Source organism: Molossus molossus, unplaced genomic scaffold (assembly GCF_014108415.1).
Source record: "Molossus molossus isolate mMolMol1 unplaced genomic scaffold, mMolMol1.p scaffold_m16_p_4, whole genome shotgun sequence".
NCBI classification, from domain to species: Eukaryota; Metazoa; Chordata; class Mammalia; order Chiroptera; family Molossidae; genus Molossus; species Molossus molossus.
In genome coordinates, this window is record NW_023425377.1 from 82032442 (window position 1) to 82055563 (window position 23122).

A 23122-nucleotide genomic window follows, 5' to 3' on the forward strand; every position below is an offset into this window, starting at 1 on the left:
GGGATGACGATACTGAAATCCATCTCGGAAGACAAAAGGACGGCTTGTGTGGGGGATTCAAGGAGACTCTGCAGAGCACAGGCAAAGGGGCGCACATGTCCTTGAGAGGGGCGACCTCTTTTGGCGGCCCTGCGGTATTGCTGTTCCTCCCTGGCTTCAGCGGAACATAAAATCTTTCAAGGCGATTATTGAAACTCTGCGTGGGACGGGCCTGTTCTGGGTGTGGGGAGTCTAGGCAGGGGCAAGACAGGCACGGTTCCTGCCCAGCTGATGCCCAGATACTCTGATGAGGTAAAAAGACATTTACAAATGCAATATAGTGTAAAATCATGATAAACGCTGTGAAACACCACCAAAAAGTTCCCATAGATTTAGGTAGGAAAACACTTTAGAGAAGGGTTTTTGGAGGAAGTGATATTTAAGGTGAATCTTGGAGGACTCAGCCACACAAAAATCGAGGGGTATGCTCACTGCAAGGTGATAAGAAGTGAGACTGGTGGGGATGTGGGGTTTGAACAGGCCAACAGGAGAGGGGGCCAAGTGTGGCAGATGGCAGGTGGTCTCCCTCTGGAGGCAGGAAGCTGTCAGGGACCCTGCAGGGCTAATGGGCTGCTTTGACAGGAAAAGATTCTACATAACAGACAGCCCCAAATTAGTGGCTTAAAATTATGAAGATGCTCTACTTCCCACGACCCTGCCTCCTGGGCTGGGCTCAGCAGCTCAGCTCTCCTTCCATGCAGTGTCTTTGAAGGCTGGGACGCTGGAAGTGGCCTCCTCCCTCACTGCCTGGGAAGCCCCCGCCCTGAAGTCTCCGGGGTTGTCAAGTTCCCAGGCTCAGCAATGCCGCCAAAGACCCATCCTCAGCTCACCACCTTCAGACGAGCAGGTCTCACGCTCACAAGATAGCTGTCTGAGCAATAGACATCATCGGCAGTCTCAAAAATAACCAAGAAGACATGGGTTTCTTCCTTGTATTTCCTTTCACATGAGAGGAAGCCATCTCTAGAAGCTCCTTGCAGTTTCCCCTCGGGTCTCATTCCTGAATCAATCCTGGGAAGGAAACAGCCCCTGGTGAGCTATGATCACCAGCATTGCCTCCTCCTGAGCACAGATGGGGTCTCCTACTAAGAAGAAATATAGGATGGAGTTGGGTCTGCTCCAGCACCGAGCCATGCTTCCAGTCTAATCATTCATTCAATAGCTCTTCCTGAAAGCCTTCTGTGGGTAGTGCTGCTCTAGGTACCAGGACATGCAGAATGGGACACTCCCAGGCCCTGTCTGGAGAGGTGACTTCTACAAAGCAAAGCGGAAAACAAAAAGGTCAACAACATGATTTTAGGTGATACCACATGCCACGGAGAAATCAAAGAAGATGTTGGGATGCAGAGAGACCCAAGATTGGGGCTGTCTTCCTGAGTAGGAGCTGGCCTGGGACACATGTGGACAGAGGGTTGTAGGCAGAGGGACTAGCAGGTGCAAAGGCCCTGAGGAAGGGTACCTGGCATGTTCATGGAGCAGGAAGGCAGAGTGACAGAAGAGGACAAATGAGGGGCTGAGGTTGGAGTGAGAGGGCCCCACACAGGACCTTGTGGAGGGACCATGGGAGGAGCTTCAGCAGTATCCATGTGATGGGCATCAGCAGAGTGGAATGCGGACGCTCAGAATGTGGGCGGGCCATTCTCCTGTTGCCTGGTGACTACAGACACATTGGGTGTGCTGGGAGCAAGGTTGAAGGGCTGGGGGAGGGACCCGTTCATGGGGGACCATCGGCAAAGTTTGCTTGATAACCACCGCACCTCGGAGTCCGAGGGCAGGTCAGAGAGGGAGCAGTACAGTGATGCTCTGGGCCTCCAGAGCACTGTGTATGAGAGCCAAGGGTCAAAGGACTCCAAGTACCAGGACCTAGACGATGGAGAACCGGGGTTCGAAGACCAAGAAGAGGAAATTCCCCCTGAGGAGTTGACCGAGGAGGAATTTCTAGATGTCAAGGACCCAGGAGAGGCCCTCCCAGAGCCGGAGACGGTTCTGGAGAAAGACAAGGAGGAGGATGTGCCTGAGATGAGGTGGGCACAGGGGGTGGGGCCTACACAGGCTGGGGTTGGGGCTCAGGCACTGGGAGAGAGCTTATCCCCACATCCACTCTGTGCCCCTGCAGTCTCTGTGTCATTACTGCTGCGTGGGTCCCCCCGGGGACCATGCAGTCATTCTAGGGTGAGGGTAACAGACAGGGTGGGCAGTACCTTCAATGGCCTCCAAGGTGAAGTCAGCAAACACAACCCCTGTGCAGGTAGCAGGTGGGTTATAGTGGAAAACCCTACAAAAGCATCAATTCTGGAGTCGGACAGGGTTCAGATGCCAGAGCTGGGAAGTCAAGAGAGATGGCCTTCATTTAGAGAGCAAAAGAAAAGGGGAAAATCTCCCAGCTCAGAAGCTGCAACTGTTCTAACCACTACAGATGGCCAGGGGACATGTTCTGGGTGAACTGAGGATTGGTGGATCCAGCACATGTGGGAGTGGTTTCTGGCAATCGGTAGTGTCTTGGAAAGAGCCAGGTGCCCTCTCATCCGCGGACTTAGTGTGTGCCTCCCTCCCTCCACTGGGCCACATTCTAGGCTCTTTTGGACTGTGACTGTCCAGGCAGGAAGGAGCCCAGTGGGTCAGCAGGCACTGGCCAGTGCCCTCCTTCATCGGCTGCCCTCTTCATGGGCATCACCTGCCACACCGCAGGTGGGCGTTCGCTGACTCGAACTGTGACATGCGGGGTGGTGCTGTGGAGAAAATGGTGCAGGGCAGTGACGGGAGCCCAGGGAGGACATTTGAGCCTGTGGTCGCAGGAAGCGAGGAGAAGGCCTTGTTCCTCCCGTAGTCTGAAGGCTACCTGGGGCTTCTCTGTAGCTCAGTTCCTCTCAGGGGCCTGGATACACATGAGATGAGAAAACGTCTTACGTGATAACTGTGACCATCCTGTGAGGTGAGGGCGGGTTTCTATTACATTTCACAGTGGGGGGAACGGGGCCACCTGGCCAGGAGGCCTGCTGGTGGAGTGAAGATCACTGTCCACATCTTTTGATGCCCGAATTCACTCCCAGAGAGGGCCCTTCAGAGAGCAAGGAGATTTAGGGGGGCTGGAAAGCCAGCAACCCCAGCTTCACCATCCAACTCTCCCAAAGCCGGCTATCCATCAACCAGAGGTTCCCTGGCACCTCTGTGATGAGAGGGAGGAAGAAGAGAAGGAGGCTTTCTGAGCTGGCAAAACCCAAGACCAACTGGCAAGTCTTGAAAGACAGGTGAGGGGGTGCGGGTGGTCTTGCTGGGCCAGGGTGGGGGTCTGAGAGGAGGAAAGCAGCCTCTGGGTGTCCCATCTGTCACCCATATGGTATACTTGGGGTGAAAAGTCAGGGTGCCAACAATGGGGACTTGGCGGGGTGCAGTGGCTGGTGGTGGCCTCTGGGTGCCAGCCCAGGAGAGCGAGGCGTCTGAGCAACTGGGAGATGCAGAGCGAGGCAGGGGCTGGGCTGTGTCATCGCAGGATGGGCTGCTGCTGTAAGGGCTATGCCTGGATCTCCCCATGCATGAAGAGCTTGCAGTTCTGTGTCTACTGGTAAGTCCCAGGGTGACCCCCTCTCCATCTCCTACCCATGTTGGGGGGAACAGCCAGGCCCCAGGGCCCTTTCCTTAGTTAGGCCTTTTTCCCCAGCTCCCCACTTCTTTGAACATCAGCCTTGCTCAAAATAATCTATATTTCCCCATGACTCTAAGATTTTTCTCCCCATGTCCCTCTCTGACCTGCCCCTCTCTTGAGCCTCCACATTCTCTCCTTTCTCCAGCCACCCTGTCTCTGCCTCACTGTCTTTCTGTCCGTGCGTGTGTCTGTGTTTATGGGGTGCCCTGAGTTTTGTTTCAGAGCAGGGCGCAGGAAGCCTCTGCCTCGGCTTCCCTCACCCTGAGCCACGACTGGGTGCATTCCAGGCCATCTGTGTACTGGACGGAGAGGTTTCTGGAAGACACCACCCTCACTGTCACCATACCTGGTAGGTTGAGCCCGCCCACCGGCTCCACTTCTCCACTGGGGGCTGCCTGGCTCAGTGGTTGTCCAGAGGTAGCCCTTGTCCCAGCCATGGCTCTTGGCCATTCTGTCTGACATGCTGCTCCTGGCCTCCTGGGACTGGATCACCCCTATCTCACCCCACCCTGTGCCCTGCTCAGACTGGGGAGACCTCAGGGACTCCCCTAGCCCTAACCCCTCTGGGAGTCCCTGTGGCTCCTTTTCTCCCTCCATCTCCCAGGAGTATCTATCCCCCACATTTCAAGAAAGCTCATTATTGGAGATAACTAAAGGGCAGGTTCTCTCTTGGGGTTTAGAATCTCCCCGACAGTGAACACTAAGCCCCTGGAAACCCTAGGCATGTACAGACTTCAGACCAAAATCTACTTTCCCACACAAGTTGAGGAACTGAGGGGCCTGAGCCCCTTTTCCAGCCCTGCCACTCCCATCCTGTGGCCTCTGAGCCTGTTATCCCCAGAATGGGGACAGCAAAAGTCACCCCTCTGCAAGGTGTCTAATGCTGAGCCGTCTGGGCCCATAGTTCCTCACATTGTGCCTCTTGCTCTGGCCCATGGAAAACTGAATTCACTAGGGAGAAAACCCCAGGGGTTGGGCAGGTTTCAAGTTGGGGCTGTTTCCCATTTGTGTAGCAGTGTCCCGCCGAGTGGAGGAACTGGCTCGACCTAAAATGTTCTACTCGGAGTTTTACAACAACAACAGGTAAGGGTAGGAGGCTTGGGCAGGCACTCTGAGGACAGAGTTCGGCAGAAACCTTTCCCTACCCTTGAAGGGCTGTAGCATGGGGAGGATTCAGGTCCTAGGACTAGACAACCCACGTCCGAACTGCATGCCTGCAGGCAGGCACTTGACCCTAGGGACCTCAGTTCTCCACCTGCAGAGCCCATGGGAGTGAAGATCACATACTAAAGGTACTTAGCACAGTGCCTGCCACAGCAAGTGCTTACTAATGTTACTGATCACCATCATGAATTTTGTTGGCTCTGAAAAGCTGCAATCGTAAGACATTATTATTTAATGTACAACTAATGACACAATTCTTTGTTATCACTTAGAACTTCCATGCTTGTCAAAAGTAATCTTTAGAGTTATTTAGGCACACATTTTAATTACCCATCTTAATGTATTCATAGAAAGGAAAATACAACTGAACTAAATTAGCTGAGGTGTGTTAGAATGTTTTGAATCTTTTTTGAAAAATATGTTTTTATTGATTTCAGAGAGAGAGAAAGGGAGAGAGAGAGAGAAACATCGGTTGCTGCTTCCTGCGTGCCCCTACTAGGGATCGAGCCCATAACCTGGGCATGTGCCCTGACTGGGAATTGGACCCAGACCTCTCAGTCCATGAGACAATGTTCAATCCACTGAGCCACACTATCCGGGCTCTTTTTTTTTTTGTTAATCCTTACCCAAGAATATTTTTCCATTATTTTTTTTCTTTTTGTTTTGATAGAGTGGAGGGGAGGGAGTGAGGGAGAGGAACACTGATGTGAGAGAGACATACTGACTGGTTGCCTCCTGCATGACCCTGACCGGGGTGGGGATTGAACCTGCAACCCAGATACGTGCCCTTGACTAGAAATTGAACCCTCGACTCCTCGGTCTGTAGGCTGACACTTCAACCACTTAGCCAAACTGGCCAGGGCTTGAATCATTTTTAAAAAAATAATTTTTTATTTTTCAATTACAGTTCACATGTATTATTATATTAGTTTCAGGTGTACACCCCAGTGATTGGACATTACATAACTAGGTGTTCATCCTGATAAATCTTGCACCCATCTGTCACCATACATAGTTATTAGAATATTATTGACTATATTCCCTATGCTGTATGTTACATTCCCATGACTGTTTTGTAACTACCAATTTGTACTTCTTAATGCCTTCACCTTTTCTACCCATCCCCCAACTCTCCTGCATCTGGCAACTGTCAAAATGTTCTCTGTATGTATGAGTCGGTTTCTGTTCTGCTTGCTGGTTTATTTTGTTTTTTAGATTCATTGTTGATGGATATATCTTTATTGTCATTTTATTGTTCATGTGTGTGTGTGTATGTGTGTGTATTTTTTTTTTTTAAATCCTCACCCGGGGATATTTTTCCATTTATCTTCAGATAGAGTGTGAGGGAAAGAGAAAGAGAGAGAGGAAGGGAGAGAGAGAAACATTGATGTGAGAGAGACATATTGATTGGTTGCCTCCCTCACTACCCTGACAAGGGCTGGGGACCAAACCACAACTGAGGTACATACCCTTGACCAGAATCAAACTGCAACTCTTTGGTCCGAGGGCTGGTGCTCTAACCGCTGGACAAACTGGCCACTGCTGTTCATATTTTTTATCTTTTTCTTTTCTTCTTCTTTTTTAAACTTAGTTAATTTTTGTTACAAATGTTCCTCCTTTCCCCCTCATTGACACCCTCTTCCCTGCTCTAGCCCCACCCCTTCATAGTACTGCTGTCTGTGTCCATTGGTTATGGATATATGCATATAAGTTCTTTGGTTTATTATTTCCGGCCCTCCAACCCCTCCCTTGAGGTTTGTCAGTCTGTTCCTTACTTTCATGGGTCTATTTTGTTCATTATATTCCACAAATAACTGAGATCATGTGATACTTGTCTTTCTCTGATTGGCTTATTTTGCTTAGCATAGTACTCTCCAGATCCCAAAAGGTAAGAAATCTTTCTTCTTTACAGCTGCATAATGTTTGTTTATATGTACCACAGCTTTTTTATCCATTCATCTACTGATGGGCACGTTGGCTGTTTTCAGGTCTTAGCTATTGTAAATATCTATGAACATAGGGGTGCATATATTCTTTCTGATTGGTGTTTCAGGCTTCTTAGGATATAGTTCTAGGAATGGGATCGCTGAATCAAATGGCAGTTCTATTTTTAATTTTTGAAGAAGCTCCATATTGTTTTCCACGGTGGCTGCACCAGGCTGCATTCCCACCAGCAGTGTATTAGAGTCCCCTTTTCTCCACACCCTCGCCAGCTCTTCTTGTTTGATGATTTGTTGATGGCAGCCATTCTGGTAGGTGTATGGTGATACCTTGCAGTCGTTTTTTTTTTATGCTCACCCGAAGACATTTTTCCATTTTTTGTTCAGATAGAGTGGGAGGGAGGGAGGGAGGGAGAGAGAGAGAGAAACATCGACGTGAAAGGGACACATTGAATGGCTGCCACCCGTACAACCCAACCAGGGCCGGAGACAAACTGCAACTGAGGTACATGCCCCCAATGGGAACCAAACTCGGGTCTCTCTGAACCTCAGGCCAACACTCCAACCACTGAGCCAAACTGGCCAGGGCTTGCAGTCGTTTTAATTTGCATCTCTCTGATGATTAGTGACACTGCACATTTTTTCATATGTCTCTTGACCATTTGTATATCCTGTTTGGAGAGGTGTCTATTCAGGTTCTCTGCCCATTTTTTATTGGTTTGTTTGTCTTCCTTTTGTTGAGTTGTATGAGTACTCTATATATTTTGGGAATTAACCCCTTATCTGATGTATCATTGGCAATTATGTTCTTCCAGAGAGTGGGTTCCCTTTTCATTTTCATGCTGGTTTCTTTTGTTGTGCAGAAGCTTTTTAGTTTGATGTAGCCCCATTTATTAATTTCTTCCTTTGTTACTCTTGCTGTGTGATGTCTGAGATTTTGCTGTTTACATTTTCTTCTAGGATTTTTATGGTTTCACAAATGACATTTAGGTCTTTTATTTATTTTGAGTTTATTCTCGTGTGTGGTGTAAGTTGGTGGTCTAGTTTCATCTTTTTGCATGTAGCTGTCCAATTTTCCCATCATCATTTATTGAAGAGACTATCTTTACTCCATTGTATGCTCTTGCCACCTTTGTCAAATATTAGTTGAGCATAATGTCTTGGGTCAATTTCTGGGTTCTCTGTTCTGTTCAATTGATCTATATGCCAATTTGTTCTAGATCTGTAAAATATGTTGTTGGTATTTTAATGGGGATTGCAATGAATCTATAGATTGCTTTGGGTAGTATGGACATTTTAATGATGTTAGTTCTTCCAATACATGAACAAGGTATATGCTTCCACTTTTTAGTATCTTTCTCTATTTCTTTTTTCAATGTCCTGTAGTTTTCTGAGAACAAGTCTTTTACTTCCTTGGTTAATTTTTTTTCTTAAAGAAGACCCTTTAACATTTCTGTAATACTGGTTTGGTGGTGCTGAACTTATTTAACTTTTTCTTGTCTGGGAAGCTCTTTATCTGTCCTTCAATTAAAAATGACATTTTTTTTTTTTTTTTTTTTAAGTAGAGTAATCTTGGTTGTAGGTCCTTGCCTTTCATGTTTGAATATTTTTTGCCAATCCCTTCTGACCTGCAAAGTTTCTGTTGAGAAATCAGATAACAGTCTAATGGGAGCTCCCTTGTAGGTAACTAACTGCTTTACTTTTGCTGCTTTTAAGAGTCTCTCTTTTTCTTTAACCTTTTGCATTTTAATTATGATGTGTCTTGGTGTGAACCTCTTTGGGTTCATCTTGTTTAGACTTTCTGTGTTTCCTGGACTTATATGTCTGTTTTCTTCACCAGATTAGGGAAGTTTTATGTCATTATTTTTTCAAGTAAGTTTTCAAATTCTTTTGTCTCTTCTCCTTCTGGCACCCCATGATGAGAATGTTGGTATGCTTGAAGTTGTCCCAGAGGATCCTTACACTCTAATTTTTTTTTTTTCTTTTTGCTGTTCTGATTGGGTGTTTTTTTGCTTCCTTATATTCCAAATCACTGATTTGATTCTCAGCCTCATCTACTCTACTGTTAATTCTCTGTAAATTATTCTTCATTTCAGTTAGTGTATCCTTCATTTCTGACTGGCCCTTTTTATGCTGTTGAAGTTCTTGCTAAGTTCATTGAGCATCCTTATAAGCAGTGTTTTGAGCTCTGCATTTAGTAGATTGCTTGCTTCCATCTTATTTAGCTCTTTTACTTAAGTTTTATTTTGTTCTTTCATTTGGGACATAGTACTTTGCCTCCTTGCTTTGGCAGCCTTCCCGTGTCTGTTTCTATGTATTAGGTAGAGTTGTTACATCTCCTGGGCTTGGTAGAGTGGCCTAATATAGTAGGTGTTCTGTAGAATCCAGAGTCACAGCCTCCATTGTCACCCAAGCTGGGCACTTAAGATGTGCCCCTCTGTGTGGGCTGTGTACACCCTCCTGTTGTAGTGTGAGCCTTGATTGCTGTTGGCATGTCAATGGGAGGGATTTACCTGCAGGCTGATCAGCTGCAAGGACTGGTTATGACCATAGACCTTTGACCTGGTGGAGGATCAGCTGTGCAGGGACCCACCTTATGGAGCAGGACTTACTTCAGCAGGGCTCTGATGCCCACTGAGTCTGCCCCTTGAGTATGTCATTTGTGGAGGTGGTTGGGTGGTGATGCTTTGATGTGGTCTGAAGCTGCATTGGCTGTGGGACCAACTGGGAAGTGCAGGCCAAGGTCAGCCACCACCTATGTTCCCTGCCTGGGACCACCTAGCATGAGTTACACAGTGATCTGCAGATGGTTATTACTTGTGCTGGGCTTGGAGAGGCCGAGCTGTGAACCAAGCCCAGCTGCTGCTAGTGCCGGCCTGGGACCACTAAGCAATAGGTACAGGGCTCACGGAGGCCAAATGCTGCTTGATCATGGAGAGAGATTTAAGAAAATGTGAAGCATGAGCCAAGACAGGCCATATTGATGGAAAAGCCACTGGAAACAGCTTGGATGGACCTGAAAGTTTGGTGGGGTGGGGCCCCAGGGAATCACCACAGTGGGGCAAATAGTGTGAGTGGGGCAAACAGGTAGATGGAGTCTCAGATATGGTGCCCACCTGCTGGCTCGGGGGGGGGGGGGGAGAGCTCATCAAAGGAACAATGGCCTCTGCCAGTACTTCTGTCCAGTAGAAAGAAGCCCCTACAGCTCTCACCCTGATGCCAGACAATTCAGTTCCTTCCCATATGTCTCTGGTGCCTTTTAAGCTGCTGCCCCCATACTGGAGCTCCAAGGGAATGAGCAGGCCTTCTTTTTTTCCCAATCCTCACTCAAGGATATGTTTCCATTGGCTTTAGAGAGAGAGGAAGGGAGAGGAGAGAGAGAGAAACATCAATGTGAGAGAGAAGCATTGATCATTTGCCTCCTGTATGGACCCTGACCAGGGATTGAAACTGCAACCTGGGTGTGTCCCCTGACTGGGAATTGAACCCATGACCTTTCAGTGCATGGGATGACCCTCCATCCAACTGAATTGCGTTGGCTAGGGCCATGTGCAAGTCCTTTAAGAGGAAATGCTTGTGACTCCAGAAGCCCTCTGTCTCCTTCAGCCTCAATTCCCACTGGTTTTTACAGCTAGAAGTTATGGAGAATTATTTTCTTGGCACTGGAACTCTGGGCTGAGGTAACTGGTGTGAGGCTGGGACCTCTCGCTCCTCAGGGGGACCTCTGTTACCAAGATATCCTTCCCAATTTTTTTTTTTTTGTTCAGACAGAGCGGGAAGGAGAGAGAGAGGAAGAGAGAGAGAGGGAAACATTGATGTGAAGGGACACATCGAGTGGTTGCCAACCGCACGACCAACCAGGGCCGGGGACAAACTGCAACCGAGGTACGTGCCCTTAGCGGGAACTGAACCCGGGTCTCTCTGTACCGCAGGCCGACGCTCTAACCGCTGAGCCAAACCGGCCAGGGCTATCCTTCCCAATTTTTATCTGCCCCATTTAGGTGTGTAACCAGCCCATTCTGAGTCTCTTCCCTTCCTACCAGTCTCAATGTGGCTCCTTCTTTACTTCCCTAGTTGTAGGACTTCCATTCAGCCAGATTTCAGGTGGTTCTGAATGATGTTTATTCTGTAGTTCAGTTGTAATTTTGACGTGGTTGTGGGAGGAGGTGAGTATCACGTTTACTTACGCTGCCATCTTGACCGGAAGTCTGAATCATTTTTTGATTCAGAGATGTTAACATATTCCACACACTGTTTTTAAGCCTACTTTATGTGAAAATAAATTTTTATTTTAATGTTGAATCATAGCATAATCTGAACATAATTTAAACTGCAATTAGACTTAACATCTGTAGAACCAAGAACGCACATAGCTTGACTTAGGTTATTTCAGTGAGAACAGCTACATCTACACAGCAGCGAGGATAACTGTGGAGTTCCTGATGTCCGGCTGGCAGCACTTATAAGCTGCATCCCAACCTCAGAGATGTGAAAATATAAAAGTCTGCCTTAGATCAATGAAACATGGCTTTATTTCTGGAGCAGAGGAATAGCTGAGACCTGATTTTAGGAGGCGTGGGCTCAGTAAACCCAGTGGAAATTCACTTTCCCAGCTTTCTGTGACAACTGCTGGACACACACTATTATCCTTCATGTTCCAATCTGAACCCTGGCTCTGATTATGTGGGTATGGGGAGAAGGCCCTGGGTGGGGATGACTTCAGGACACTGTAGCTCTAGTTTTGAGAACCCATATGAATACCTTCTTGGAGGTGTTTTCTAAACCCTCCACTTTCCCTCCCTTATCCCAAGAAACAGAGAGGAGCTGAGAAAGAGAACACACACACACACACACACACACACACACACACGTGCACATGCGCACAGACACCCCCCTTGGCTGAGCTACTGTCTCAAATGTGGATGTCCCTTAGGACTACCGCCATCCTGCCCATTCCTCGGTCTACCTTGGAACACCAAGCATCCAGTCGCCTGAGGGAACTGGCCACCCCGAAGGTCCGGAATAACGTTTGGAGCATAAACATGTCTGAGGTAGGTGACTTGCTCTCCTGGGACCCCCACCTCAATGGTAGGGGCGCTGCCTGCCCTCAGTGGGCTTGGATCAGGGGCCTAGACAGACAAATGGGAACAGATTCCAGAGCAACAGATGAGTGACTTTGGCCAGCTTTCTTACCTTCATCATGCTCTACTTTATTACATACACAGAGCCATAAACCATAATCATAGTGTTTTTATTTATTTGTTTATTTAGTTAGTTAATCCTCACCTGATAATATTTTTTCATGATTTTTAGAGAGAGTGGAAGGGAGGGAAGGAGGGGGACAGAGAGAGAGAGAGAGAGAGAGAGAGAGAGAGAGAGAGACATCACCGTGAGAGAGATGCATCACTTGGTTGCCTCCTGCACATGCCCTGACTGGGGCCTGGGATCAAACCTGTAACCCAGGTATGTGCCCTTGACCAGGAATCAAACCCACGACCCTTTGATGCGCCAGCTGACACTCTAATCACTAGCAACATTGGCCAGGGCAAGTACCATATTTTTATTTAAAAAATTTTTAATTGATTTTTAGAGAGAAGAAGGAAGAGGGAGAGAGAAAAATAGAAACATTGATGAGAGAGAACATCAATTGGCCACCTCCTGCATGACCCCCAGTGGGGATTTGGCCCACAACCTGGGCATGTGCCCTGACTGGGAATCGAACCAGTGACCTCTTGGTTCATGGGTCAACACTCAACCACTGAGCCACACTAGCTGGGCAAGTATCATGTTTTTAATATACATATATGGCATCTTACTTTTTGCTTTTCCCCTCAATGTTTGTTTTCTAGAGCATGTCATACTGTATTACATAGAAGCAACATTTTAACTGCTGGGTCACATTCTATCTTATTAATATACTATAGTTTATCCAGTTCCCTATTGATGGACAACTAAGTTTTTTACAGGTGCAGTGAATATTACTGCACTCAGATCCTTGTGCCTGCACTAGATGCTTTCCTATATGGCGGTCATCAAGTGTGCACATGCTCAGCTTCGCCTGAGATGGACAAACTGTTCTCCAAAGTGCTTGTACTAATTTATTCTCCCACCAGCCATGCATGAGGATGTTGCTCCTCCCACATTCTTGCCAGGGCTTGACAATATCAGACTTTTTCATTTTTGCACATTTGTTTGCTGGCAGTGATATTTTCTTGTTTTAATTTACATTTCCCTAGTCAACAGAAAGGATTATTGAGTGATTATTCAATATATATAATTAGCCTATGGATTTATTTTGGTTATTGATTTAGAGGAGCTCTTTACATATGATAGCTACTAAACCTTTGCTGAACACACTGCAAACTAACCTCTTTCCAGTCAGTCTTCTGTCTCTTGGTGTTGCTTATAGGTTTTGTTTTTTTTTTTTTGATCCAGGGGCCTCTGAGGAATTATGGAATGTTCCACTTTTCCCCCTCTCATTCTGTTACCAGGTGTCTCAGGTGTCCAGGGCAGCCCAGATGGCCATCCCCAGTTCAAGGGTCCTCCAGTTGGCAAAGCCCAGGATTCCAGCCACCCTGTTGGAAGAATGGGACCCTGTGCCAAAACCCAAGCCACACACATCAGACTATAATCGGCTCCTTCAGTTGGCCAGTAAGTAGATCCTTGTGTCAGTCTCCACTGGACACAGGCAGGGGCGGGGAACAGTCGGAAGACTTGGACTTTAGGCCTGTTTCTGCCAGATTTGCGCTCCTTCCTCCTGCGTCTCTTCCCTTAGCTGCAAACCAGCTATCAGATTCTTGTGGACAAGGCACACTGTGCAGGCTCCCCAGGGAAAAGAGGCAGAAGTTAGAGGGGTCCATGGTCCTAAAGCCGAGTGCTGTCTGAATGGGTCTCCTAGCAGGACAAATGGGTACAGAAAAGAAACTTGGGAGCACAGTGCCAAGGACGAGGGAGCCAAACTGAGGTGAAGGGCAGAGAGGAAGAGAGAGCGAGAGGGGGAGAGAAACATCAATGCCAGAGAGAAATATCGATTAGTTGCCTCCCATACACGCCCTGACCGGGAATTGAACTGGCAATCCTTCAGTGCACGGGATGACACTCAACCAACTGAGCCACTCTGGCCAGACACGAAGGGCAGCTTTGAAGTGGTGTTGGCCTGATTCTCTTCTGTCCTTTAAAACAAATGAAGTACCCGGTCCCCGCATAACAACAGTAATGTGAACTAGTTGTAGAGAATTGGGAAAATGCAGGAGAGCCTAAAGAAGAAAGGAATCCGCTCTGGCCAGTTTGGCTCAGCGGTTAGAGCGTCGGCCCACGGACCAGAAGAGCCCTGGGTTTGGTTCCCATTAAGGGCATGTACCTTGGTTGCAGTTTGTCCCCGGCCCTGGTTGGGGTCGTGTGGGTGGCAGCCACTCGATGTGTCTCTCTCACATAGATGTTTCTCTCTCTCTTGCCTTCCCGCTCTATCTGAAGATGAATGCAAAAATGTCCTAGGGTGAGGATTAAAAAAAAAAAAAAAAAAAAGAAAGAAGAAGAAAGAAATCCCACCCCACAATAATGCAGTTTGGAGTGTTTCCTTCTGGGTATAACACAGGGTTACATGCAGAGCCACGAATGCATGCAGTTCACATATGTGTACCTGTGAGTGTGTACACTACAAGTACTCTCCCTGCCTGTCCCTTCCCATCACGCTCCATGTCCAGTGCTCTGAGAACCCCTGTGGGCTTTGTCTTCCGAGCACATCAGGAACCTGCCTCCAGCTCCCCCTCCACCCCTCAAGGCCCCCTCATGTGCCCCTGGACCAGAGTAGTTGCCTCCACCCTTATCCCCAGTGCCACTCTTGCCCATTTCCCATGTGGCAGCCACAGAGGTCTTGCTGAATATAAGCTGGATTCCACCCTTCCCTGCTCGTGACCCCCAGGGCTCCTGTCTCACTCTGTGTGGCCCACAGGCCCTTGTGATCTGTCTCCTCCACCCCCACCTCCCCCACCAGGTTCCTTTCCCACTGCCTGGAACACTGACCACAGATACCTGAATGGCTTACTCCTCTGCCTCCTGTGGGGTGGAGCTCTATTTTTTTTTTTGGTACGTGCCCCTAGCGGGAACCGAACCTGGGACTCTCTGGTCTGCAGGCCAACACTCTAACCACTGAGCAAACCGGCCAGGGCATGGGGTGGAGCTCTAATCTATCCTCTCAGTGAGGCCCCTCTGAGCACCCTGCTTAACCCATGAACTGTGCCCACTTCTGGACACCTGTGTGCACAATGGCTGCTCTCTGTGCTCTTTTCCTGTAGCACCTGCTGCATTCTAACATATATATTTACAATATATTTATGTGTCTGTTTATTCTTTGAGGTCTGTTATATGCCCGGCCTACAATGTCAGAGGCTTTGGAGACTCCGTGTGTCTCCTGCTCCTGGCACATAACTGCCAGAGAGTATGATTGGCCATTCTGGTTTACTCTGATCTATCATTTCTCCAGTTTTCTATTTCCTGTGTGTTTTTGTTTTGTTTTGTTCTGTTACTGATTTGGAGCAGCTTTTTTTTTTTTTTTTATCCTCACCCGAGGACATTTTTCCATTTTTTGTACAGAGTGGGAGGGAGAGAGAGGAAGAGAGAGAGAGGGGAACATCGATGTGAAAGGGACACATCGAGTGGCTGCCACCCGCACGACCAACCAGGGCCGGGGACAAACTGCAACCAAGGTACATGCCCTTAGCGGGAACCGAACCCGGGTCTCTCAGGACCGCAGGTGGACGCTCTAACCGCTGAGCCAAACCGGCCAGGGCTGGAGCAGCTTTTTATATAAGATGATCACTAATCCGTTGTTAAGCACATTGCAAAATAACTTCTCCCCAGTCCGCCTCTTTTCTTTTAACTTTGCTTACAGGATCTTTTGTTTGTTTGTTTGATTCACTCATTTATCCATTCCCTTAGTACTTATTAAATGATTGGTTAAATGAATGAAAATATATGAGTACATATGCACTGCTTCATAAGACCATTCTGTTTCTCTCTCACATATACCTGGAATATAAATATATACACATTTGTACATGCACACTTGTCCATATATTGATTCATGTTTCAGATGTACCTGTAAGTACACATCCATGTGTGTGTGTATAAGAATGTGTCAGGTTGTGCTTTTCAAACAGCAAACTTCCACCCACTCTTAGGTGTAACCAGCATTTAAAAGAGTGAAATGATGACACAGGAAGACCATGAACTATGTGGGTGGGTGTGAGTTCATGTTTCTCTGTGTGTTGACATGTGTGCTGTGTGGCGGTGGACTCAGTCAACAGAGTTTAAAAACCCAGATATTGCAACAGTGGAAATGCTCCAGAATTCTCACAGAGGAGTTCAGAGAAGTCTGGGCTCTGGGCATGGTCTTCCCAGTCCTGCAAGGGGCCACTGAGGCTCAACTGCTTGGCCTCCTTCCCTTTGGCAGGAATGGTTATCTGCCTGGCAAAGCTCCGGTGCGGCCTTGATGGCTTTGCCCAGCAGTGGGCCTGTGTGGGCTTGTGACTGCCTGGTGGAAGGAACCCCACTCTCTTTCATCAAGGGCCCCTCCACCAAGCCAGGGTCTGTCTGCTGAGAAGGTGGGGATACCCTTTTCCATTTGCACAGAGGCTCCAAACAAAGGGGTTTAGAAAGGAGACTGCAGCACCCCTCAAAGCTGAGGATCCTGAAGCTCCCAGACACTGAAGGCCAAGTCAGTGACCAGTGGTGATCACCTCCATTCTAGTCCCTAAACAAGCCACACGTGCGCTGCGGCTCACTGTAAAGGAGGGGGAGGCGGAGAGGTGGTGAGGAGGGAGCCCGGCTGAGCCACAGGTCTCTGCTCCTGAGAGCTGTCTGTCCTTGACTGCAGTCACTGTCCACATGTGGTCACTTCAATGAAATTAAAACCAACCAATCAGTTGATCTAAATAAATGAATTGACTTCGTTAAAATTAAGTAGAAGAAAAGTCCAGCTCATATCAGGCACTGGCACATGAGGCTGGTAGGAGCCATAGTGTCAGCATCCCTGGGAGGGCCCGGCTGAGGCTGCAGTCGTGTTGGACAGCGAGGGCAGGGGCCCAGAACGAGGTGGGAGGCTGAATCCTGAAAGGGCCTGTGCACGCAGGAGCTGCCCCTGGGTTCATGCAGCAGGCCTGCAGGACCAGCCAGGGGAAGATGCCTCCAGTAGCCACTGCTCTTCAGCTCTCCCCACTGTGCCATCAGAAGATGGAGGAAAGAGTGTGGAACAGCCTACGGAGCCTACAAGACACTTTTGGCTGGCTCCTCTGAGTCCCTCTGTGTGGGATGCGGCCATTTGAAATGTTTTTCTTTACAATTTATCCTTTTCTTTTTTCTTTTATTTTTTTTATCCTCACCCAAAGACATTTTTCCATTTTTTGTTCAGGTAGAGTGGGAGGGAGAGAGAGGAACAGAGAGAGAGAGAGAGAGAGAGAGAGAGAGAGAGAGAGAGAGAGAGAGAGAAACATCAACGTGAAAGGGACACATCGAGTGGCTGTCACCCACACAACCAACCAGGGCCGGGACAAACTGCAACCGAGGTACATGCCCTTAGTGGGAACCAAACCTGGGTCTCTTGGGACTGCAGGCCGATGCTCTAACCACTGAGCCAAACTGGCCAGGGCACAATTTATCCTTTAAAAATGTACAATTCAATATACTACCATAAAAAATAAAGTGTACAGCCCTAGCCGGTTTGGCTCAGCGGTTGGAGCGTTGGCCTGCGGTCCAGAGAGACCCGGGTTCGGTTCCCGCTAAGGGCATGTACCTCGGTTGCAGTTTATCCCCGGCCCTGGTTGGTCGTGCGGGTGGCAGCCACTCGATGTGTCCCTTTCATGTCGATGCTTCTCTCTCTCTCTCTCCCTCCCACTCTATCTGAACAAAAAATGAAAAAATGACCTCGGGTGAGGAGAAAAAAAAAAAAAAGTGTACAATTCAAAGTTTTTAGTACACTTTTTGTGTATCTATCGCCACAATAAATTTTAGAACATTTTCTTTTTTTTTTTTTAAATCCTTACCTAAGGATATTTTTCCATTGATTTTTTTTTTCAGATAGAGTGGGACAAAGGGAGGGAGAGAGAGAGAAATACTGATGTGAGAGGGACACATCGACTGGCTGCCTTCTGCACAACCCCAACTGGGGCTGGGGACTGAACTGAAACCGAGGCACATGCTCCTGACCAGGAATCAAACCCTAGTTGCTCCAACTGCTGAGCAAAACGACCAGGGCAATTTTAGAACATTTTCATCATCCCAAAGAGAAACCCCGTGAATATTAGCAGTCATTCTCCATCCCGTCCCCAGCCCCTGGCACCTATAAACCCTTCCTGTATTTATGAATTTGCCTGTTCTGGGAATTTCACATTAATGGAATCACATACTGTGTGGCCCTTTATTTAAAAATTTTTTTTTTCCTTTATTGATTTTACAAAGAGAGGAGGGGAGAGTGAGAGAGAGATAGAAACATTGATGAGAAAGAACATTGATTGGCACCTTCTGCATGCCCCACACTGGGGACCAGGCCCACAACTTGGGCATGTGCTCTGACTGGATATCGAACCAGTTGTGTGGCCCTTTTAAAAAAAATTTTTTTTTTTTTTTGTTAATCCTCACTCGAGGATATTTTCCCATTGATTTCCAGGCAGAGTGGAAGGGAGGGAAGGAGAGAGAGAGAAACATTGATATGATGCCCTTGACCAGGAATCGATCCTGCAACCCTTCAGTCCAGGGGCCGACACTGCTGAGCCAAACCATCCAGGGCTGTGTGGCCTTTTGTGTCTGGCTTCTCATTGAGCATCATAAGTTCAATGTTCATCCACGTTGTAGCCTGTGTCAGTGCTTCACTCCTCATGGTTGAGCAATATTGCAGCGTATGGATGGGACATGTTGTGTTTTTTCATTCCTTCATTATTGGAGAGGCCACTGAACTTTGACCTTGCAGGTTGATCTCTGTAGGAGTGCCTGATGCTGTCACTCTCTCCTGCCCACTCTAGTGCCCAAGGCCCCGTCAGAGAAGTGTATTCCTGACCGAAATCCATGCTGGGAGGTGCTGGATGTCACCAAGAAGGCGGTGGCCAGTCCCCGGATCATCTCTCTGGCCAAACCCAAAGTACGCAAGGACCTCAATGAGGGCTATGACCCCTACTATATTTCCCGGGCTTCCCTGTTGGCTCAGGCATCCCCTCGCCTGTATGAGCTTGCCACCCCCAAAAGCATTACCAAAAAAGTGTGAGTGATCCAGGCCTGGCCTCTGAGGCCTCATTCCCAGTAAATACCCAAGTGCATCCTAACCTTGTGTGTGTGGCTGGCTCTGAGAATTTGGCCTGTAGGAGGGAGGGCAAAATGAAAGGCCAAAAGGATGAGAAGAGGAAAATAATATTTATGTTCATATCTACCTGCTATTTGTCTAGTCCTTTATTTCCTAAATCACTTTTCCCTGCTGTCTTGAGTTTCTCCCATGTCACACATCAGCCTCCCACAACTTTACAATCCCCCCCCCCCGAATCTATGTCCAGTTTTGCTTATCCAACTACATCCTGGGGTGTCCACAAGCACCTCAGACTCAGTGTGACCTCCCTAATAAAACCAACCCCCGCTGTGGCCTCCTCTCCTTTGGCTGGTCTAAGAAGAGCACCCTGTCACCATGACCCCAACAGTATTCTGCTGGCCAACAGCTGGGAAAGGAAATGGGGCTCTCGAGTCCCCCATCTTCCCAATTCCATTCTTCCCAGTCTCAGTAGGAACTACCATCCACTTATTTGTGCAAGTCAGAAATCTGGGAGCCGACCTTCATGCCCTTTCCACCTTCACTATATCAGGGATTTTGTGGGGTGTACCTTCCCAGCTCTCTTCACTTCTCTGCTTCTGGCCACCACTTGAGTCCTGCTGGACATCTCTGCCTACTCACTGCCTCCGTTCTCCCATTTCCTCTCTTTATCTCCCAGATGCTCACAACATTTTTTTTTTAATCCTCATTCCAGGATATTTGTTCCATTTATCTTCAGACAGAGTAGGAGGGAGGAAGGGATGGAGGGGGAGAGAGAGAGCGTGCGCATGTGCGAGAGGGTGGGGAGAAACATTGATGTGAGAGAAGCAGCCATGTAAGAGAGACACATCGATTGGCTTTCTCTGGCATGACCCGACCAGGGCCAGGGTCCAAACCGCAACTGAGGTGCGTCCTTGACCAGAATTGAACCTGCGACTCTTTGGTCCTTGGACCTATGCTCCAACTGCTGAGCCAAACCCGCCAGGGCGGTGCTCACAACATTCGTAAGTCTGAAATTTTAAATGTAGTGAACCAGGACTGTCCTGTTCAAACTCTCCCCCAGCACCTCAGACTGTGCAAACAGTCCGTAAACATTTAATGAATTCAGAGCCAAACAGTGGGTTTGAATCCACCTCTCCAGCCCCCCAAGTCAGCACTTCAGCTCCTTGGTGTGGATTTGCTCTGCTGCTCAAAGCTCATCCTAACGGTGCATCTCGTAAGTTCCCCAAATTGGTTCTTTGGCACACTGGATGGATCAGCACTGGTGAAAACCTGAAGAAAGTTCTAGAACCACGCTGTGGCTTCAGTTCTGGCTCTACCACTTATGCATTGAGTGGTCCATCATTCTAGGCCTCAGTTTCCTCACCTGTAACACCAGGGTACTGATAGTATTTAGCCAGGCTGTTGAAGGGAGGACACAGAACCAAAGCTCCCTAGGCAGATGTGGTTATCAAGAATCAGTGTTTTTATTAATGGCATCCCCTACCTCACAGACCAAGGCCCAGGCAGAGACCCTAAACCCATACTTTCAAAGCCCGCCCCGCCCCCGCACTCACACCGCGCATCCCGGTCCGCGCACCTACTACGCCCCGCCCTCGCCCCGCCCTCGCAGGCCACGCCCTCGCAGGCCACGCCTTCCGAGGCGCCACAGCCAATGAACCCGCGGCTCCGTATCCGGGGATCCCTGTGCAGCCACCGCCTCCCGCGCACACACGGCCATGGCGGAGGTGAGTGAGCGGGCCGGGGGAGCCGGCCCCCCGCCCCCGCGCACCCGCGCTCCCCGCTGCCGGTCCTCGGCCACGTCGGGGCACTGGGCACAGAGACCACCCTGGCTTCAAGGATGCGAGGCCTTACCCGGGGCGCCGCGTCCGTTGGGACCCGAGGGGCGCGGGGCTCCGTCGGCAGCCGCCCCCCGCCCTGGCCCCCCCCCCCTCTTCCCCGGCTGCCACATCGCGGGCTGCAGTGCGCATGTGCGGGGGCAGTGGCTCCGGCGGGGGCCGCGGAGTGGGGAGGGGGCGGGGGGGGCTGGCCGACCCGGGCGTTGGGGGCGCGCCGGGTTTCCCCGCTCGCCACCGGCCCGGCTGTGCGCGTGCCTCCCCTCTGAAGCCTTGACCAACTTTGCAGAGCGCTCTCTGGTCGCGCGGTCGCGGCGCCGCGCTCACCCCGCCCAGACCCTGCTTGGGACCCAGCGCCGCATCACGCTCTCGAGCCCCCAGGTGCCGGACACCGCGGATTCGTCCTCCCGCCACTTGCCAGGCGGCCTTCGAACTCGGCACGGGGGGGTGGGGTGCATTGGGGTTTCCTGAGGGGAGGCAGAGTTAGACCTGTCTTTACCCGGGGCTCGAAGTTACTTCTAGGAGCCTTTTCTCCCTGTCCTTAAAGCAGGCCCAAGACCCCTTACCCAAAATCCTTGAGGCCTGATGTGTTTTGGAATTCAGAGTTTTTCCCATTTGAGGCTCTATCTGTGAGGTTTGGAACTGATGCTTGAGCAAACTCACCTAGGACTGTCTGGGATGAAGAAAGACACTTAATAGCTTCTTGTCAGGTCAAACCAGGGACGAAAAACTAACTTTTGAGGTTTCTTGACTTTGGAATATTGGGTAAGACAGTGCAGACCTGCCCTCACCTAGTGAGGATGAAATGAGGTAATGCACCTGCTAGGGGTTCAGTAAATGTGACTCTTAGCGCATGATGATTCATTCTGGGGACGCAGAAGTTAAGGCCGTTGCCAAACTGGTACACAGACTCTGCAAGTGGTCCTCATCAAATGGGTGGGTGGTGCCACCGAGGCCACCAGGGCAGAAGGTACTCACCCAGTGAGGTGCAGCAGGTTCGTGGGATATTCCACCTGATCATGGCACCATGTTGAGTGTTTGTCTTAGCAGAGCATGGGTAGGTGTTGTGGAGGGCAGGAGTGGCCATTCTCTCCCACAAATGACTTTTTCAGGGGCGGCAACAGGCTCCGTATTTGTGCCAATGAGGGTGTGGGCATATGGGTGCAAGGCTAGACCTCACCAGCTAATTTCAGTCTTGTGCTGGGTGCTTGGATCCAGAGGGTTCTTAGAGAGTTAATTGTTTGTAACCATAATTTTTTTTTTTTGGTTAATCCTCACCCGAGGATAATTTCCCATTCCTTTTTAGAGAGTGGAAAGGAGGGAGGGAGAGACAGAGAGAAACATCATTGTGAGAGAGCCATATCAATTGGATGCCTCTTGCACAACCCCAACTGGGGCTGGGGATCAAACCTGCAACCCAGCTACCTGCCCTTGACCGGAATTGAACCCAAGACCCTTTGGTCTGCAGGCTAACACTCTAACTACTGAGCTGGTTGGCCAGGGCTAATTCTTTCTTACAGAGCATTTAGGGAAACTGAGGTCTCATGGGGGCAGTAGCTGACCTTACAAGTTGGAGGCAAAAGCCAGGTCTTCCATTGGCCAAGAAGAGGTGAGGTGGTTGAGAGAGAGAGAAAGAGAGAAAGAAAAGAAAAGAAAAGAAAAGAAAAGAAAAGAGAAAAAAGTGTGTGCTCTTGGCTCAGGGGCATGCATGGATGGCGTTCTTCCTGGGCACAAGGTGTCATCTGGGCAGCACTCTTGGCCAGGAAGGTACCTGTGTACCATGGATGGAAGGGCCAGATTCCATAGTCAACCTTCCTTGATTGCTGCTGGGTTTGGCTTTTGACTGTTTTGCCCAATGCTAAGGCCCTGGAACCCTCACAGCAGCCAGCTGCCCTGGGTGCTCCTATTACCGTGTTGGCAATTTGGGGTGGTGCCCTTTTGAGTGAATTTGAGTTGGTTTCCTTAGAGAAAGCCTATGTATGAAGTCCCCTCTGTGCCTGGTTCTGTGGGAGGCCCTGAGGATCTGGCTGTGAGTAGAAACTCAACAGTGACTGTTCTAAAGGGAATTGGAGGCTGCTGGTCAGCAAAGGAACAACAAGTGTGCAAATGTCAGACATGACGAGCCATGGCTAGACTCTGCCCAGGAGAGTTGTGGCTCTGGAACCTCTTATTCTGTCTGTTTGGGCAGGTTATTGAATGTCTCGGAGCCACAGTT

General features: G+C 49.1%; 2 protein-coding genes across 4 annotated transcripts in view; both read left to right on the forward strand.

Moving 5' to 3' along the window:
• Positions 1–1755: 1755 nt before the first annotated feature.
• On the forward strand, positions 1756–19043 carry THEG (theg spermatid protein). Of its 2 annotated transcripts, XM_036242004.1 has the most exons (9): positions 1756–2063; positions 3171–3287; positions 3530–3601; positions 3970–4031; positions 4696–4765; positions 11720–11837; positions 13278–13437; positions 18801–18945; positions 18980–19043. In XM_036242004.1, the coding sequence occupies exons 1-9, from the start codon at positions 1756–1758 to the stop codon at positions 19041–19043; spliced, it is 1116 nt and encodes a 371-aa protein (XP_036097897.1). The 2 variants fall into 2 exon arrangements, with proteins under 2 accessions (XP_036097897.1, XP_036097898.1); XM_036242005.1 differs by lacking the exon at positions 3530–3601.
• Positions 19044–20773: 1730 nt separating this feature from the next.
• The window catches only part of MIER2 (MIER family member 2), a 29778-nt gene continuing 27429 nt past the window's right edge, over positions 20774–23122 (forward strand). For both annotated transcript variants that reach the window (XM_036241794.1, XM_036241793.1), the window contains exon 1: positions 20774–20799. In XM_036241794.1, coding sequence (XP_036097687.1) covers positions 20791–20799 — 9 coding nt within the window. In that variant the 5' untranslated portion in view covers positions 20774–20790. The remainder of the gene's footprint in view (positions 20800–23122) is intronic.